The sequence below is a fragment of the Moschus berezovskii genome, chromosome 7 (genome assembly GCF_049115385.1).
Source record: "Moschus berezovskii isolate FMDL1 chromosome 7, NW_MosBer_1.0, whole genome shotgun sequence".
Classification (NCBI taxonomy): Eukaryota; Metazoa; Chordata; class Mammalia; order Artiodactyla; family Moschidae; genus Moschus; species Moschus berezovskii.
In genome coordinates this window covers 105,719,487-105,739,064 of record NC_142466.1, presented here as the reverse complement: position 1 = coordinate 105,739,064, position 19,578 = coordinate 105,719,487, and the positions used below count along the sequence as shown (strand labels likewise).

At 47.7% G+C, this 19,578-nt stretch overlaps 3 protein-coding genes across 3 annotated transcripts in view; 2 read left to right on the top strand and 1 right to left on the bottom strand.

The window, feature by feature from the left end:
* Positions 1-1,756, top strand: part of ELP1 (elongator acetyltransferase complex subunit 1) — a 59,207-nt gene extending 57,451 nt beyond the window's left edge. The window contains exon 37 of the mRNA XM_055427532.2: positions 1,246-1,756. Within this exon, the coding sequence (XP_055283507.2) occupies positions 1,246-1,319 (74 nt within the window). The 3' untranslated portion in view covers positions 1,320-1,756. The remainder of the gene's footprint in view (positions 1-1,245) is intronic.
* A 5,803-nt stretch (positions 1,757-7,559) lies between these two features.
* ACTL7A (actin like 7A) lies at positions 7,560-8,885 on the bottom strand. Its single transcript, XM_055427533.2, has one exon. It carries the CDS (start codon positions 8,874-8,876, stop codon positions 7,560-7,562), a length of 1,317 nt encoding a protein of 438 aa, XP_055283508.1. The 5' UTR covers positions 8,877-8,885.
* Positions 8,886-10,607: 1,722 nt separating this feature from the next.
* ACTL7B (actin like 7B) lies at positions 10,608-19,083 on the top strand. The gene has a single exon (XM_055427535.2). It carries the CDS (start codon positions 11,130-11,132, stop codon positions 12,381-12,383), a length of 1,254 nt encoding a protein of 417 aa, XP_055283510.1. The 5' UTR covers positions 10,608-11,129; the 3' UTR covers positions 12,384-19,083.
* The last annotated feature ends 495 nt before the right edge of the window (positions 19,084-19,578 follow it).

Below are 19,578 nucleotides of genomic sequence, written 5' to 3'. Positions count from 1 at the left end.
TCTTGAGGCTGCTTATTGTCAGCAGACCTCAAATTTGTATTATGTATTATCAGCTCATTATGTGTATTATCTGTGTCTGAGGAGCTCTGGTGTAGACTGTATAGGAAAGGAGAAGTTCTCATAACCCAAAAAGGGGCAGATGAGCTGCTCACAGAACCAGTGCCACTCAAATACTCCTCACCTGCCCCTCCCCAGCTAACAGTATAGGGGAGCAGTGACCTGAGGGGGCATTTTCTGATTGTTTCATGTTTACCATACAATGTAGTACCATGCAAGTTGATTCCAGGTCTTGCAAAAATCTATTTCATAAAATGGATTCATGTTTTACCAGAGTAGTGCTTAAATCATAGACCAGTTGGACTTGTTACGGTTGATAGCAAAGTTGCTTTGACTATCAAAGGATAAAGAGAAGTCCTTGGAAAAATTGGTAAAAGTCCTCAAAGTATTTTTATGAAATGACTTTCTTTGTGCTTTGAAATTCAAACATGGAAATATGAAAGATGTCATGTCTTGCTGTCATACAGTCTGTTAGAATAGTTCCTTTCCTGCCAATAAGTCGATACATGGTACTTATACTAAGAAAGAGCATCTTTACATATTTTCTCATGTTTCTACTTACTACTATTTATTATTCCTACTTAAATAATTCCATAAGTGTAGCTGAAAGAGGGCCTGGAAGTTTTATCTAACAATGACAAATTTTCTCCAACTATCACCTGCCTCTTCTGGTTATTTATTTATTTTTTAAGCAGGGACATTTTTATTGACCACTCTGTAAAAATTATCATAAAGTCTCTTCTGTCCATTAGCTTTACTTACTGAATACATGCCACCAGTTTTTTCTTTTAAAATTGAGGTAAATTTTACATACAGTGAAATGTACAGATCTTTTTAAGTGTATAGTTTGATGAACTTTAATACATGTATACAGCCTTGTCACCACTACAGCCACCACCCTCTCCCATTTGAAATACAAAATATTCTTTCACTTTGAATCAGTTAGTGGGCATTTTTTTCTTCAGCCCTTTCCCCTGCCTGAAGTTGAATTCCTCTTCTTGGAGCAGGGCCTCTAGGCTGTGTTTGCTCTGACCAGGAGGTTGTTAGGGTAACATGAACACTAACTCTGCTTTGGAGCTCATCTTTTAGGTGCAAAGCCCAGTCACCTCGTTTTAGCGTGGAATGACGGCCTCAGCTCCCGACAAGGAGGGAGTGTGTCTGTTAGGGTTTCTCTTTCCTTTCCCTTAGATGCTGAGCTCTTTATGCCACCGAAGATCAATAGAAGAACCCAGTGGAAACTGAGCCTTCTAGAAGGACTGTGACCTCAGCGAGGAGGCTCTGGCAGAGAAAGCTGTCTTTCTTCTACCCCTCGCTCCTCGAGGCCTGGCTTTGGGAACTGGAAAGAGAAGACCATCTACCTTAGTGCCTGGAAGAGCTGCTCTGTACAGCGGACCTCGGCAGACACAAATTCTTTTTTATTGTATTTTGCATGTAATTGTAATCATTAGCAAGACTTTAAGCTTCAGCCAGTAGAGCATCATTTTGTGAACGTTACTGTCCTTTACTTTGTGCTGGTTGAGAGCATATTTCTGGTGTTTATGGTAATCGGGACATTGGGCTTGATTCCCAGCTACGGGTCTGAATCATATTGGGACCGTAGACAAATCATAGAATTGATTTGTGCCTCAGTTAATTGGGAATAATGTTTCATGACTTCTATCTCAAGTGTGAGGAAAAGTAAAATAATGTCTTAAAATTGTTTTATGTTCCTTGAGGAAAGCATTATATATAAACAACATGGCTATTAGTGGTCTCAACATTTGGTCAGATTCAATCATTTAAATGACTTCTTCACCTTGAACTAAGCAGAATGAAAATCAAAATCTATTCTTTAATGTTCTGAGCTTTCCTGTGCTGACAGTAATATCTTAGCAGGTCATGTGCTTCCAGTTACAACCAGTTTGAGCCTCCTGTCACTACAGTGTCCACAGGGACTGTTTTTACTGCCTGTGAATGATCTGCTAGAATTAGCAGTATCAGAATTGGAACAGTCTAGAATTTCTGAAACAGTATTGTGCACATTTGGGATGGTGAGCAGTGTGCATCAGATGGCACGTGCAGTACTAAGTTACTCCTTTTCCTCCAAATGTTGCTTCTTTTAACAGAGTGTTTTTGTCAGTGTCTAGGCCATTTCATTTTTCTTTATGGTGCTTAACTGACCTCGGTCTTTTAGTTATTTTCTTCGGAAGAAATGGAAATGTTTTCCCTTTTTGGTGAGTCTAGAAAAAGCTTAATTCATTTTGACAACAGTTTTGTTGCTGAGTTCTTGGGTAAGGCTAACAATCTCTTCCATGCTTCTAATATCAGAACCAGACCTTTATTTCTCTATGTAAGCTAACAGTAAGTGCTGCTTTTGATTCTCAGAGTGTGGATATACCCAGAGTTGTGTAACCAAATAAGCCTTTCCCTAATATAGCTAAATGTAAACTATAGAATCTAGGTGTGTTCACTGTATAATTCAATTTTTGTGTGTCTGAAAGTGTTTACAAAATAATAGAAAAAGAAGATCTGTAATTAAGTGCACAGCATCGAAAGGCTGCAGGTGCTTTGTGACTACTCTGTGGTGTGCATTACTGAACGTGGTAACGTACATGACATTTTAATATAGTGCTCTTGCTATGGATAATAGTAAAGGCATCCAAGCTGATGGATTGGAAATAGAAGTAAACATGTCTTGATAATGGTGTGACTTTGCATGAAAATTCACTTTCCTTAAAATAATGTAGTGAAGCAGCAAAAAATAACTGTGTGAATACAAATTACTATCACTTACTCTCATCTGAGCAAGATGGGATTTTATTCATTTGGAGAATCGGCAGGTGGGAGCACACCTTCCCAATTGAAGGGCAATGTCAAGGGGGAAACCATGTGGGGACATGGCTGTGTATGGCAGAGGAGAACCTCGGTAGAGATGAATGCTTAATTTGGGGGAAAGATTCTGTCAAGTTCTAGAGGAGAGTATATGATTCTTCCCCCAAATATGGGCTTTTCCCAAAGCAGATTCATGGTGCAGGAAGCTAACAGCCTCCATTATTTTGTTGGTGCCACTGAATCAGCTTTGGTCAGATGCTCTGCACATCAAGAGGAATTGTGCAGAGGACTGTCTCCTATAATCAAAGTGTATTTTAATTTAGACTCTTAAAAAAAGCTGAGGCAGGAGGTTATGTTTTTATCAGTAGAGCTTGGTATAATTTCTTAGCAGTGCTGCATATTTTAAAATAAATTTATTTTCCATGTATACCTACATATGTATACACACACACATTTATGCGTGTGTATACACACATGTGCACACCTCTGAGGGATTCTCTCTAACTCTAATTGAAGAGGATGTTTTTAAAAGTAAGTAAAACTGACAGTTCTTAGTAATTGTAGGTGACTATAAGTTTGGAAGGGCTTCCCTGATAGCTCAGTTGGTAAAGAACCCACCTGCAATGCAGGAGACCCTGGTGCAATTCCTGGGTCTGGAAGATCTGCTGGAGAAGGGATAGGCTACCCACCCCAGTATTCTTGGGCTTCCCTTGTGACTCAGCTGGTAAAGAATCCGCCTGCAATGTGGGAGAGCTGGGTTCGATCCCTGGGTTGGGAAGATCCCCTGGAGAAGGGAAAGTCTGCCCTCTCCAGTGTTCTGGCCTGGGACTGTATAGTGCATGGGAGTCTCAAAGAGTTGGACACAACTGAGCGACTTTCACACACACATATTTGGAAAGCAAAATTAGCTTTCTTCCTCCTCCTGTGGCTACCTGTAATCTTCTGTGCTCCATTAGAAGTACCACTTGGACAAGTCCTTGGGAGCCTTTGGGTGTCCTTCCTTGTCTGTCACATAGTAACTGGGGGAGGATGACCATTTTAGAAGGTGCTAAGTCACTTCAGTCGTGTCTGACTCTGTGCGACCCCATTGACGGAAGCCCACCAGGCTCCCCCGTCCCTGGGATTCTCCAGGCAAGAACACTGGAGTGGGTTGCCATTTCCTTCTCCAATGTGTGAAAGTGAAAGTGAAGTCGCTCAGTCGTGTCCGACCCTTAGCAACCCCATGGACTGCAGCCTACCAGGCTCCTCCATCCATGGGATTTTCTAGGCAAGAGTACTGGAGTGGCTTGCCATTGCCTTCTCCGATCTTAGAAGCTGCTGCTGCTAAGTCACTTCAGTCGTGTCCAACTCTGTGTGACCCCAAATATCTGCGATCTGTGCACAAGCCACAGTTAAGGTGGTGATGTTCGGCAGCCCTGAAGGCCTGCTCTTGATTCCTGTGCTCTCCGTGCTCCCTCATCCCTTACCTTGCTGCATGCCTGCAGCTGGCTGTTCCTCCAGTACTCTTACTGGCTTTGAAGTCCCAGGAACTTCAAGACCAACAGATGTCCTCCTGGTATTTGGAAAGAAGAAAGTCATGGTCCATTCATCTTAGTGTCCTTGGACAAAGTCATTTAATCTCACTGAGTCTTTTCTCCAACCTGTGTGTCCATTGGGCTAACCAGGGTTTCTCAGTCTTAGCATTGTTGATTTGTTGTTTGGTCACCAAGTCGTGCCCTACTCTTTGCGACCCCATGGACTGCAGCACGCCAGGTTACCCTGTCCTTCACTATCTCCCAGAGTGCTCAAATTCATGTCCATTGTGTCGATGCCATCCAGCCCTCTTACCCTCTGCATCCCTTCTCATTCTGCCCTCAGTCTTCCCAGCATCAGAGTCTTTTCCAGTGAGTCAGCTCTTTCCATCAGGTGGCCGAAGTATTGGAGCTTCAGCATCAGTCCTTCCAGTGAATATTCAGGGTTGATTTCCTTTAGGATGGACTGGTTGGATCTCCTTGCTGTCTGTCCCAGGGACTCTGAAGAGCACTGTTGATATTTTGGGTTATATCATGCTTTGTTGTAGGGGGCTACCCTGTACATTATAGAATATTGAACAATAGCCCTGGCCTCTGCCCATGGGTGCCAGTATGACATACCCCCTCCTCCTGTTATGATAACCACCAATATCTCTAGACATTACCAGATGTTTCTCAGGGGTCAAAACTGTTCTAGTTGGGAACCAGTGGACTAAGATGACTTCCAAATACTTACTAAAAACTTTTCATCTTTTTTTCTGTGTAAGGAAGATGCTATCTTTCTGCAAGGGCTATTTATATGGAACAAGTGAGAGAAATCATAAAAGTGCTTTGAAAAGAGGTTATACAGTTGTTCAGCCTTAAATTGGTATTTTTCATTTTAAAAGGCAGTATGGCATTTAGTCCTAGGATGGCCTGGGAGTTCCCATTCTCCAGAATCATCTCCCATGCCTCCACGTCATCAAGACCCTCTTCACCTTTTGGGGGTCCTTGACTTAGAACCGTGACATAGACCCTTAAGGAATCTGAAGATAGTGTATTTCTGTAGTCCTATGTATGTTATTTGATGTGTTTAAAGAATATTATTCTGAGGGGTCCGTAGGCTTTAACCACCCTGTCAAAGAGGTCCAAAGATTAAGAATTAACCGACTTCAACCTTCCCATCAATGAATGTGCTTCGAGTATTGACAGTAGTGATCTGGGCAGACCTCTCAAGTCAGTGTGCGCAACTCCCATCTGATGCCCTGGCCCTCCAGGGTCCGGCTCACCCTTACTGACTACGTCCTTCTGTGGCCGTTTTCGCTTCTCTACTCTAGCTTGCTGGTGCCAGCCATTTGTGCTTACTCCCCAGGCCTCCGGGGTGAGGCGTCTGCGTCTGTCAAGGCTGTCTGTCGGCAAACCTGGAGGTTTAAGGATGGCTCTGCAGGGCTTCTCCCTGAGCCTGGTAGAGATGCCATAGCTCTCCTATGCGTGCTTGAATGTGTGTGCCTTTGGGTGTATGTGTGGCTCAGGATCCTAGTAAGGCATTTGGGCTTCTGTATTTAAGCGGAAGAAATCTACAAGATAATACTATCTAACAACTCTTAGGATCACCTCCTGGAGGCCACACACTAGTTTTCAAATGTTTATCTCTGGTAGTTCTTTCAAAGCTAAACTTTATTTTTGTTGTTTTATATATCATATTTACAATCAGCTGTGTGAGGTAGGCGTTTGAATTCAATTTTATAGGTGAATAGACTCAGGTCACGGGCTTCCTGGTAGTTCACTGGTAAAGAATCTACCTGCCAATGCAGGATTCACGGGTTGAATCCCTGGTCAGGAAGATCTGGAGAAGGACATAGCAATTCACTCCAGTATTCTTACCTGGCAAATCCCATGGACAGAGGAGTTGGGTGAGCTACAGTCTATGGGGTTGAAAAGGAGTTGGACACAACTTAGTGACTAAACAAGACTTAGGTCACATAGCCAGTTGGTAGGCAAACTGTTTCAGTCCACAGAGTCCAAAGCCCATGTTCTTTCCACTATTTTATGCTGCCCGCCAGTGTTGGAGACGGGGCAGAGAACATATTGGGGACGGTTCTGAAAAATCAAAGGTTCAGTTATAAACTGCCCACAAGAATACCCCAGACCATGCTGGACCCTGGCACGGCTTCCAGGCCATGAGGGTCTTTATGTTCCTTCGGCTCCTCAGTTGGGTTAGAGTGACCAGAATGGAACAGTCTCACAGAATCCCACAGCATCCGCTGCAGAACCGGCAGCCTTTATCCTGAGCCCATTCCAAACTGCTTGTATACCCTGCGGGTTGATGGAGAATCCAGTCATGTCGGAGATGAGCAGCTGCTGTTTGAAGTGTCTGGAGAATGGCTGTGGGTTGCATCCTCATGACCTTAGTGCTGATAAACCAAGATAAATCTTCCCCCAGTTTTTAAAGGGGGAAATCTATATAGAACCTATTCCCTGAAGAGTTTTTCCCTTAAGGTAACACATACCTTTCTCATAACGCATGGGTTTCAGCAGCTAGTCACCATGATGGCTTGGTAAGAGCTGGTTGAGACATTATAAATGACTATTGGGATTAAAAGAAAGTACAGTCAAAGCAGGTGTCAGACATCTTCATCAGCTCTTCCGAGCCTCCAGAGTTGCTGATCAAGTGTGAAATGTGCTCTGCTCCTCTGTGGGAGATTGAACCATTACTGCATACTTCCTGTTGCTGTTTATTGAAAGGGATATTCTTACATGCCACGACAGCATTTACTCTATTAAATCTATCACACTCCCAGAGTTTAACAATACTATAGTACCTTATGTGGGGAATATACAGAATAAGGGACAGAGTAATTGTAGAGATAGTTTCTCCCCCAAATACTTTAGCAATCAGCATAATGCATGTCTTTCTGGTCCATAATCTTTTCCCCTTCCTTCCCTCCCCCCATCCCCACCCCCACTGCCCATCTCCTTCGTCCATCCCCACCACTGTTTGGGCAAATGCATGTTCTAAGGCAGATGCTTCATGTGTGAAGTTCTCAATGTGTAAGGAAAGAGAGAAACACACTGTGGAAGGAAACATGAGGATTGTTTAATACTACAGAAGTGAACGGGCTGACTCTGCTCCCCGTGTGTGAGATGGGTGCTCACCCAGCAAAGCCGATGCATGGCACAGCGACCATGCTTCCTTGGAGTTCAGAAGCATCTTCTGTAGAGGAAGAAAGGCCCATGTTCCTCGTACTCAGAGCGGTGGACCCACAGCGGTTGGAAGCCCTGAAGCGACGCCAGGATGGAGCCCCCAGTCCACACTGCCGTGTCTCTCTCGGGCAGTACGTTTACCTGGGGGGTGTCATTGGGACACATGCTGCTCAGTTCCTTCTGCAGACGGTTAGGGAAACCACTGAGCATAGTACTCCCCCCGCAGAGCAGGATATTCCCCATGAGGTCTCGTTTGAGGGCGATGTCACACTTGTTGAGGCAAGACACCGTTTGAGTGTGGAGGCCCAGCTGCATGGACTTGATCAGAGAAGGCTTGAAGAACATCTCCGAGCAGAGGAACCTTTCCTGGCACAGGTAGATCGCCTGCCCATCTGGCAGGGTGTACTGGATCATGTGCTCAGTAGCTGGGACTTTCTTCTCTTCAATGGGGTCCAGAGCCACAAAGCAGCATTTCTTCTTGATGTCCTCCACAATGTCCAGCTGGCCCTCGGTGAAGTGTTTCCCTGCAGCGTTCATCAGGCTCATCAAGTAGGTTGTCAGGTCAGAGCCCGCATAGTCCAGCCGTCCAGTGATGCTGGGCAGAGGGTAGCCCTCGTAGATGGGAACTACGTAGGACACGCCGTGGCCGACCTCCACCACCAGGCCGGAGGTCCTGCCATAGGAGTACATGGACAGGCGGGACTGGTAGGCGATGTGCATCGCGGGAGTTTTGAAGGTCTCGAACAGCATTTCAGCATACTTCTCCCTGTTGGTGTGTGGGCTCAGGGGTGGATCTGAAACCAAGACCGCGTGCTCCTCTGGGGCAATCTTCATTTCTTGAAGGAAGAGATATTCCCAGATATCCTGCACTGTATCCCAGTCCACAATGATGCCGTGTCGCAGAGGGTTAATCAGCTTGAGACGAACCTCTGGGTTGATGAGCTCGTGCCCCACGAATGTCTCCTTGCGATTGTCGCCGGTTTTGGCGGTCTCCATGTAGGGTTTACCCACTGTGGTTGAGATCCTGTGGGTGGGCTTTGGCAGCCCGGCAAAGCCACATTTACAGTAGCCTGTGCCAAGGTCCACGACCACTGCTTTGGTCACCTCTAGCTTGGGCTTCTTGACCTCAGGGGATGTCGTAGGTTCTGGCTCTGAATGGTTGCGGCGCACCCACACTGCCCGCTTGGCTGGGCCGTCCTTCAGGGAGGCGGTCTGGAGCGCCTGTGTCGGCGGGGCGGCCTGCTCAGCTATTCTCTCGGACGGCCCGTCCCCGATGACTGCCGCCTGTGGTGCCCACACACTCTCAAGAGCCATCTTGCTCTCAGAAAGTTCCTCAGTCCCACCGGCCTCAAGGCCTGAAAGGCTGAAATAAGAGGGTGACTTGAGAATTTCTCCAGTGGTGACATCACTGATTATGACATAATCGAGTGTCCCAGGGCTTTCTAGTTACTGGGAACCTTTGTCTTGTGTTAGGGTATATTTGAGATAGAGTTTTTGAAGTGATTTACTTTTTTCTAAATTTTGTCATAAACCTGGCTTATCCAATCAGTATTTCTTGAGTGCTTGCTATGTGCAAGGCAGGCAGCAGTGAGGGAAAAAAAAGGACAAAAATCTCTGCCCTCGTAGAACTTATATTCTAGTCAGTGGGGGTTGGGGGAGAGACAGACAATAACCAAAATAAATATATGGGGGGTGTGTGTGTGTGTTAGTCACTCAGTCATGTCCGACTGCGACCCCGTGGTTTGTAGCCCTTTAGGCTCCTCTGCCCATAGAATTCTCCAGGCAAGAATACTGGAGTTGGTTGCCATTTCCTCCTCCAAAGGATGTTCAGGGATCGAACCTGGGTCTCTTGCGTTGCAGGCAGATTCTCTCATCAGGCTTCACAGGCCATTGCTAGGACTTTGGCTGTAACTCTGCATGAGGTCAGAAAGCACTAGAGAATTTTGAGCAAAGACTTGATACCATCTGACTTAGGACCAATTGCTGCTATGGCAACTCTGCCAAGCACTTACAGAAGGTAACATATTCGCAGATTCCAGGGATTCAGATGTGGACATCTTGAGAGGGTTGGGGGGGCATTATTCACCCTGTGCCACTTGACCTGTGCATCCCACTTCACTAAGACACTCAAAGCCTGGCATGCTGTTTTACAAGGGTCTGCTTGCCGTCCTTAGCCCTTTGTGTTCGTCAGTTGAATCCAAGCCCTTACCTCTAGCATTTGAGGTCCCCCCAAGCCCTGATGGCTCAGCGGGTAAAGAATCTACCTGTAATGCAGGAGCCTCCAGAGATGCGGGTTCGATCCCTGGATCAGCAAGATCCCCTGGAGTAGCAAACAGCAACTCACTCCAGTATTCTTGCCTGAAAAATCCCATGGACAGAGGAGCCTGACAAGCTACAGTCCAAAGGGTTGCAAAGAGTTGGACATGACCAAACACACGCACCTAGTTGCCTCCACGACCTCCTTATCCTCAGACACTAACTACTGGAATCTGCACCATGCTTCCCTCAGAGCCTTTGCTCAGGCTGCGCTCCCTGCCTGGGATGCCTTTCCGTCCTCTAAGCTATCTGACAGGCACCCACTCTCAGTACTCTATGTGGGCACCCCCTCTCTGCAGAACCTTCTGACTCCCTCCCTCTGTGCTCCTGTGTCCTCCCAACCGACGTCCACCTGCAAACTCCTCTGCATCCATTCATCGTCCCGACTAGCTTGGGCACTGCTTGTGGTCGGGTTGCTATCGTTAGAGCTTCTCACACGCTTCAAGGAGACCTGCTACATTGAAGTTGGAGGAACATTGGTTACAGCACAAACACTCCAGGAGCTGTTTGCTCTTGGGCAAGTCATTTGCACCCTGAACCTTGATTTCCTCAGCTCTGCCTATCTCCCAGGATTCTGTGACGTGTCATGTGAGATGCCTGTTACAGTGCTTGGCTCACTGGGCTGTGTGTGTGCGCTGCTAAGTCGCTTCAGTCGTGTTCAACTCTGCGACCCTGTGGACCGTAGCCTGCCAGGCTCCTCTGTCCATGGGATTCTCCAGGCAAGAATACTGGAGTGGGTTTCCATGCCCTCCTCCAGGGGATCTTCCTGACCCAGGGATTGAACCCGTGTCTCATACGTCTGCATTGGCGCTACATCCAGTAGTGGGCTCTTTACCACCAGTGCCACCCGGGAAGCCTTTGACTTACTATTGGGGCTCAAATATTTATCACCCTCTCATCAAGCTGAGAAGCAAGAGGTGATCAGCTAGTGAATGGGGGATTAGGAATAAGGATGTAAGGCAAGAAAGAGCAGAAATCTCTGAGACGCAAGAGTGCTTGGATTTCTAAAACTGTGCTGGCCACCTGCTCTGTCCTGGAGCAAAGTTGCGTTAGGCCGATGGGTGGGGGGAGTGGGGGGATAGATCAAGGACCTGCTCAGACCAAGCCCCCCCCGCTGCAACTGCCAGAATGGGCCAGCTCATGTGACATCACAATTCCAAGGGGTTGCCAAGTCACTGCTAGAGACAGACCCTCATTTCTCCCCAGGGAGCTCTAGGATGTGGATGTGAGTCAGGTGAGCAAGGAAGGCAGATGGCGACAAGGAACAGCCCTAGCCCCAAGCCGATCGGCACGGCTCAGGGGGACCCGGGAGAGGCAGGCACACTGTCAGGTCCTGATGCTGGCATCCGGGACACAAGTTCGGCCACTCAGCTGAAGATGAAGCCCAAGAAGGTGCGCAAGATCAAGGCGCTCATCATTGACCTGGGCTCCCAGTACTGTAAGTGTGGCTACGCGGGTGAGCCAAGGCCCACCTACTTCATCTCCTCCACGGTGGGCAAGCGCTACTCGGAGGCGGCCGACTCCGGTGACACCCGCAAGGAGACCTACGTGGGCCACGAGCTGCTCAACATGGAGGCGCCTCTGAAGCTGATCAACCCGCTCAAATACGGCATCGTGGTGGACTGGGACTGCATCCAGAGCATCTGGGAGTACATCTTCCACACGGCCATGAAGATCATCCCCGAGGAGCACGCCGTGCTGGTCTCTGACCCCCCGCTCAGCCCCACAAGCAACCGGGAGAAGTATGCGGAGCTGCTGTTCGAGACCTTCGGCATCCCTGCCATGCACGTGACGTCCCAGTCGCTGCTGTCCATCTACTCCTATGGCAAGACCTCCGGGCTGGTGGTGGAGAGCGGGCATGGCGTCTCACACGTGGTGCCCATCTCTGAGGGCGACGTGCTGCCGGGCCTGACCAGTCGAGCTGACTACGCGGGCAGCGACCTCACCAACTACCTGCTGCAGCTGCTCAACGAGGCCGGCCACAAGTTCAGCGACGACCACCTGCACATCATCGAGCACATCAAGAAGAAGTGCTGCTACTCGGCCCTCAAGCCCGAGGAGGAGCTCGGCCTGTGCCTGGAGGACCTGCGCGTGGACTACGAGCTCCCAGACGGCAAGCTCATCACCATCGGCCAGGAGCGCTTCCAGTGCGCCGAGATGCTCTTCAAGCCCACCCTGGTAGGCAGCAACCAGCCCGGCCTCCCCGCGCTCACTGCCACCTGCCTGAGCCGCTGCCAGGAGGCGGGCTTCAAGGAGGAGATGGCCGCCAACGTGCTGCTGTGCGGCGGCTGCACCATGCTGGACGGCTTCCCCGAGCGCTTCCAGAGGGAGCTGAGCCTCCTCTGCCCCGGGGACAGCCCTGCCGTGGCCGCGGCTCCCGAGAGGAAGACCTCCGTGTGGACCGGCGGCTCCATCCTGGCCTCCCTGCAGGCCTTCCAGCAGCTCTGGGTCAGCAAGGAAGAGTTCCAGGAGCGGGGCAGTGCGGCCATCTACAGCAAGTGCTGAGCGGCGGGGTCCCCGCCGGCCAGGTCTGGGAGCAGGCGGCCACAGGCCACTCTATACACTTTTGCAGAATTTCACATAAAATTTTAAAGTGCTGTGGCTCCTGTCTGGTCTGGATTCATAGCAGAAGGTGGGGAGAGGGGTTGGGCTTTCAGTCTGTATCTGCTGGGTTGGGAGCAGCGGGGGCGGGGGGAGGCTCAGCGGCCCCTCCCCCTCTGCCCTCTTCCTGAGGGTGACATCATCATAGAGCCCAGAATGTGGCTTCTTGTTCCATTAGCTCTTCAGGGTTCAAAGCCCAATCCAACCGACACTCATATTGCTTGCTCACCCATAGACCCAGGGGGATACAAAGGCTCAGATTAAGGTACTGGCTTGGGTTACAAAGTTATGTGGTGGGTGGGACACTCAAACTAGGTGTCTCCTGTCTTTGCCCCTGATGGTCGCCTGCCCACAGCTTTATCACTGCATGACTGCCTCGCTAACCGTCTGCTGCCGCCCTCCCCGCAAAGGTACAGCCCTTGGGTGTCTCCTGAGTGGGAGGAGCCATTTCTACCCATCAGTGGCCCTCTCCTTTTAGACTCCTGCCAAAACTGTGGCTATTTTTACAGCGTCACAAAGAGCCACTGAATCTGGAAGATGTTAGAGAAACCAGAAGGTCATTTGGAAATCATTTGGTTCTCTCCCTCTGGTAGAGATGGGGAAACTAAGGACCAAGATGGAGGGGGCCATGTCAGTGGTTGAGCCGGGGTCTCCTGACCCAGGTCATGATCATTTCCAGGAGGGCTTCCCAGATGGTGCCAGTGGTAAAGAACCTGCCTGCCAATGCAGGAGACGTAAGAGATGCAGGTTTGATCCCTGGGTTTGGGAAGATCCTGGAAGAGGGCATGGCAACCTGTTCCAGTATTCTTGACGGAAGAATTCCATAGACAGTGAAGTCCCATGGGGTCGCACAGAGTTGAACACGACTGAAGCAACTTAGTACAAGCACACAAACACAGCTGCTTTGGTTTGGGCTGCTAGAGCAAAACACACGTGGGGTGGCTTGTAAACAACAGAAATCTATTTTCTTACAGTTCTGGAGGCTGGAAGTCTAAGAGCCAGGTGCCAGCATGGCAGGCTTCCAGTGAAAACTACTTCCAGGTTGCAGACACCTGACATCCAGCTACGTTCTCACTTGGTGGATGGGATGAGGAGTGTCTGGGGCTTCTGCTGTTGAGGCGCTAATCCCATCCATGAAGGCCTTATCCTCCCAAAGGTCTCCCTCCCCTAAAGCATGACTTTGGGCATTATGTTTTCAACATAGGAATTTGAAGCTGGAGGTTGGGGACTGGGAGGGTGGAAGCAAATGTTTAAACTATCGCAATTATTCTTAATGGTTAGCAACCTTTAAGCACTTAACCAAGCATCTACTGTGGACCCATACTGGAGACAGAAATGACCAGTGTGGCCCTTTCCTCAGGATCACACACAGCTACTGGGGCAGCCATATTGATAAGAAAACAAGGCCTGAGCTCAGTGTTCCTGGGGCTGGGAAGGTGGAGGTGTGGGTATTGAAAAGCTGCAAATGGAGAAAGAAGTGCTGGGTGTGGTGACAACTTGGTAGCTTTGGGGCTGATGGAGAAGACTTTGAGACTTGTGCAGGACTTCAGCTGGTGAATGACTGCCTAGAAGAGGGTCATTCCTGCCTCTTCTACCCTCACCTCCAGATGGGGGCCCATGACTGGGGGCCCATGAGCAGAGTCAATGAAATCAGCCATTGGTGAGCTGTGTAATTTGATGGGCCATCAAGCATCCCTGAGCCACTTCTTACCTTAGACAAAGAGTCCTGACTTGGAGGCATTCTGTGAGGCTACCTTTGTCCCTGGTCCTGTGCTAGGGACTGCAGTTTGGGGAAAGAACCACACATGGTCTTTATCACCTAATGCCGTGGCATCTGGGCCTTCCCTGTTGCCTAGAATTGGGTTTGTAGCCTGGAGCTGGCGTTCCTCTGGGACTTTGGTCAGGGCTTTGGTGCTGTTTAGGGCTCTTGCCTGTGGAGAGAGCTTCAGACTGGAGGCCGATGGTGCCAGTCGACACAGTTTATTTGGCCAAACAGTGAAAATAATTTTTTTCTGGAATGTGAATTCTTTCAGCGGGACCTATATTCTAATGTTGCCAAAGTCTCTACCTCTCTGATGTCTGCATACATACCTGCTGCTTCAACATAACTTTTGCTTTATTAGCCAGCATTGATTTCTGTGGCTTGCAACCCAAGAACCTTGGCTCGATATTTCTCCTAAAAGCCTGATGAGATACAGAGAGGAAAGTGGAAGCCTATAGAGGGGATTGTAGTATACCCTAAATCACACAGGCAGTAAGTTAGCGCTGTATGTAAGTGTTCTTCCGCATGCTGGTCTTGATGATCGCTGAGAACAATGTCTGTCTACCTCCCCACCTCCACAATCTTTTCTTCCTCGCTCCCTCCATTCTCAACAACTTCTTCTGTCTCCACAGGCACAGGTTCAGTGCTCTCATCTCCTGTTCATCTCCTCTAAAAGCATCACTGTGGCAGGTGCTATAAAAACATGAATCACTTAAGAAACTCTGATATGAACTTATTTAAGCCAACCACAGGCATGGCAGATGTAATTTTTATAGAAAAATATCGGTCAACACGTTTCACCTTAGGTGACTGACCATGTGTGTTATCTCCTCTTCCGCCTAAGTTTCATTGAAGTGATAGTAGAGAAATATAGGTGTATAACCCGCTACAAATGAGGATGGTAGGGGACTGCTGGAGAAGGCAATGGCACCCCACTCCAGGACTCTTGTCTGGAAAATCCCATGGATGGAGGAGCCTGGTAGGCTGCAGTCCATGGGGTTGCTAAGAGTCAGACACGACTGAGCGACTTCACTTTTGCTTTTCACTTCTCTGCATTGGAGAAGTAAATGGCAACCCACTCCAGTGTTCTTGCCTGGAGAATACCAGGGACAGGGAAGCCTGGTGGGCTGCTGTCTATGGGGTCACACACGACTGAAGCGACTTAGCAGCAGCAGCAGGGGGACTGCAGGAAGCCAGAGATCTGTACTTGATTCTGGAAGGAGGAGAATAGATGCAGGGCAGAAAGGCTGCAGTCTGAAATGTGCAGGGGCTCCCCGCAGGGGAGGACAACTTCCTGTCCTGAAGGATGAGAAGAGGTTTGAGACTTGGAAATGCCAAGTAGGGGAGGAAGAGAAGTGTGCGTGACAGTGAGATGGTACCTAGTGGTCTCTATCTGAGAGCATAGCTCCCCTCTCTCCCTCTGTATAGGTAGAAGGGTGAGCCTGTAAGTGATGTTTTGCAGACAAAAAAATGGAAGAGTTCGCTCTGTGATAGCAGTGCTAGTACAGGGAAGAGGAGGAGAGGACTGTATGAAGAGAAGGTCGTGAACCTCACCTGTAGCCCGTTGTGGCTCCCCTAAAGCACGAGTCACTAACATCCCCCAGGTGGTATGCCCATCTCTTTCAAAATTTTCCACAGTTTATTGTGATCCACACAGTCAAAGGCTTTGGCATAGTCAATAAAGCAGTAGATGTTTTTCTGGAACTCTCTTGCTTTTTCGATGATCCAGTGGATGTTGGCAATTTGATCTCTGGTTCCTCTGCCTTCTCTAAATCCAGTTTGAACATCTGGAAGTTCATGGTTCATGTACTGTTGAAGCCTAGCTTGGAGAATTTTAAGCATTACTTTGCTAGTGTGTGAGATGAGTGTAATTGTGTGGTAGTTTGAACATTCTTTGGCATTGTCCTTCTTTGGGATTAGAATGAAAACTGATCTTTTCTGGTCCTGTGACCACTGCTGAGTTTTGCAAATTTGCTGGCATATTGAGTGCAGCACTTTCACAGCATCATCTTTCAGGATTTGAAATAGCTCAACTGGAATTCCATCACCTCCACTAGCTTTGTTCGTAGTGATGCTTCCTAAGGCCCACTTGACTTCACATTTCAGGATGTCTGGCTCTAGGTGAGTGATCACACCATCGTGATTATTTGGGTTGTGAAGATCTTTTTTGTACAGTTCTTCTGTGTGTTCTTGCCATCTCTTCTTAATATCTTCTGCTTCTGTTAGGTCCATACCATTTCTGTCCTTTATTGAGCCCATCTTTGCATGAAATGGTCCCTTGATATCTCTAATTTTCTTGAAAAGATCTCTTGTTTTTCCTATTCTGTTGTTTTCCTCTATTTCTCTGCATTGATCGCTGAGGAAGGCTTTCTTATCTCTCCTTGCTATTCTTTGGAACTCTGCATTCAGATGGGTATATCTTTCCTTTTCTCCTTTGCCTTTAGCTTCTTTTCTCAGCTATTTGTAAGGCCTCTTCAGACAGCCATTTTGCCTTTTTGTATTTCTTTTTCTTGGGGATGGTCTTGATCACTGCCTCCTGTACAATGTCATGAACAATGTCCATTGTTCTTCAGGCACTCTATCAGATCTGATCCCTTGAATCTATTTGCCACCTTCCACTGTAAGGGATTTGATTTAGGTCAAATCTGAATTGTCTAGTGGTTTTCCCTACTTTCTTCAATTTAAATCGGAATTTTGCAGTAAGGAATTCATGATCTGATCCACAGTCAGCTCCTAGTCTTGTTTTTGATGACTGTATAGAGCTTCTCCATGAACAACAAATATGATGTAATTTCATGATCATCACAAGCTATAAAAGTTAAAAACGCTAATCTTTTAGCAAAGGAGAGACAGCTTGCCTCAGATTTCCAGAGACATAAGTTAGCAAGTATTAGAGTGACATCCTGTGGTGAAATCCTACTATTTACCCGTGGCAAGAGGCCTGTTATCCTCACTGCCTTTTCTGGGCAGCCTGATCTCTCTCCCCTAAGTGTATTATTGAGTTTTCCACAAGAGTTATTTGTGTAAGGTGGGTTTAAACAATTAGCTTTATTACAGTACAGACCGTTAACGATGCTCTATTTGATAAGTGGATTTCTTTGGTTTATAATTTTTGTTTTATTACATCCATGTTGTCTTGTAATGCAGTGGTTCTTAACCAGCTGGGAGGGGGAGTGTAGGGATTTGGTGATGCAACTGGAGCTAGATCTTAGTGGCTTGTGAGAGCCCATTGTTGATTATTCAGAAATTTTGTAAGCCAACTGTGTCGGTAGCTTGAAATCGGCCAAGTTGCTTTTTTTCCTCTCTGCAAGTAGGCCTTCTTCGTTTGAAGGCATAGCTATTACGTCAGAGAAGGCAATGGCACCCCACTCCAGTACTCTTGCCTGGGAAATCCCATGGATGGAGGAGCCTGGTAGGCTACAGTTCATGGGGTCGCTGAGAGTCGGACACGACTGAGCGACTTCACTTTCACTTTTCACTTTCATGCATTGGAGAAGAAAATGGCAACCCACTCCAGTGTTCTTGCCTGGAGAATCCCAGGGACAGAGGAGCCTAGTGGGCTGCCATTTATGGGGTTGCACAGAGTTGGACACAAGTGATGTGACTTAGCAGCAGCAGCAGCTATTATGTAATGCCAGGCTCCTCTGTCCATGGGATTCTTCAGTCAAGAATACTAGAGTGGGTTGCCATTCCCTTCTCTAGGAGCTCTTCCCAACCCAGAGACTGAACTTCGATCTCCTGCATTGCAGGCAGATTCTCCAGGGAAGCCCCAATATATAATACAGATACACATTACACAGTAAAGGGGAGAGGGTTGTGGCTCAAACAGCAGGGAAGGTTTTGTGTTAAATTTTTCATGTCTTAATAATTTTGTTTCATCGTGAAGATCTGCTCTGTCAGGTCAGAATGTCTTTTCCCACCTGTCCAAGTTCCGCTTTTCTTCAAGGCGCAGCCTGAATGTCTGCTGCTTGGAAGGCATTCTTCCCCGCTTGCCCCTTCCCACCACTGTGGCCTTGCATACCAGCCTTGGCTTTTATCATCTGCCCAATTTGGTGGAATTGTGTCTCTCCCATCTCTGGCTTGGCTCGTTGTGGGTGCTCTGGGGAAAATAAGTGGTATGCATTGCTGCGAGGCTCCTTACTTGTATTTGCTAGGCCTGGACATTTTGCTGTGTTGCCCCAGAATTCTGCAGAATCTTTAGGGTTCTCAGCCTTTCAACCCTGGCTGCTTGTCAGGATCCCAGTTAAATCAGAATGTGTGGGGCGCAGTGGAAGTACCAGTGTGATCTCCCAGGCTCCCAGGGATTCTGATGTGGGAACCTCTGCTCCAAGGCAGCCTCAGGGCCCACCTCCTCTTTCATTTTCATGGCCAGAAATGCCAAAAGCTTTCAGGCAGCACTCGGTCTAGAAAAATGTCCTTTTCCTGAGATGGAGCCCTTCAATGTGCCAATTTTCTGAGCCTTTAACATTTCAGAGACCACAGCATGGCTTCTAAATGGAGTTGTACCCTTCCTGGCTTTTGTATTTGCATAAACACATGAATAATAATTAGGATTCAAATGAAGCCATAAAATTTCACTCAGTGAGTTATGGGAAAGTTAGGCTGAAATACAGCACTTTAAGGATGAGCCTTGAGCAACTGCAGAGAGAGAGAGAGCCACTTCCTTGGTTTTAGGCTGTAAGTGTCCAGCAGAGAAAACTGGAGAAGAGGAACTGGAGCAGTTCAGTTCAGTCGCTTAGTCGTGTCCAGCTCTTTGTGACCCTGTGGACTGTAGCATGCCAGGCTTCCCTGTCCATCAGCAACTCCTGGAGCTTGCTCAGACTCATGTCCTTCGAGTCAGTGATGCCAGCCAACCACCTCATCCTCTGTCATCCCCTTCTCTTCCCGCCTTCAATCTTTCCCAGCATCAGGGTCTTTTCTGGTGAGTCAGTTCTTTGCATAAGGTAGGCAAACTACTGGAGCTTCAGCTTCAGTATCAGTCCTTCAAACAAATATTTAGAACTGATTTCCTTTAGGGTGGACTGGTTGGATCTCCTTGCAGTCCTTTGTCAGCAAAGTAATGCCTCTGCTTTTTAATATGCTGTCTAGGTTTGTCATAGTTTTTCTTCCAAGGAGCAAGCATCTTTTAATTCCACGTCTCCTGTCACCATCTGCAATGATTTTGGAGCCCAGGAAAATAAAGTCTGTCACTGTTTCCATTGATTATATTCTTATCTGATTATAAATCAGATTGATTATAGTCTTTGCAGCCGAAGATGGAGAAACTCTATACAGTCAGCAAAAACAAGACTGGGAGGTGACTGTGGCTCAGATCATGAACTCCTTATTGCAAAATTC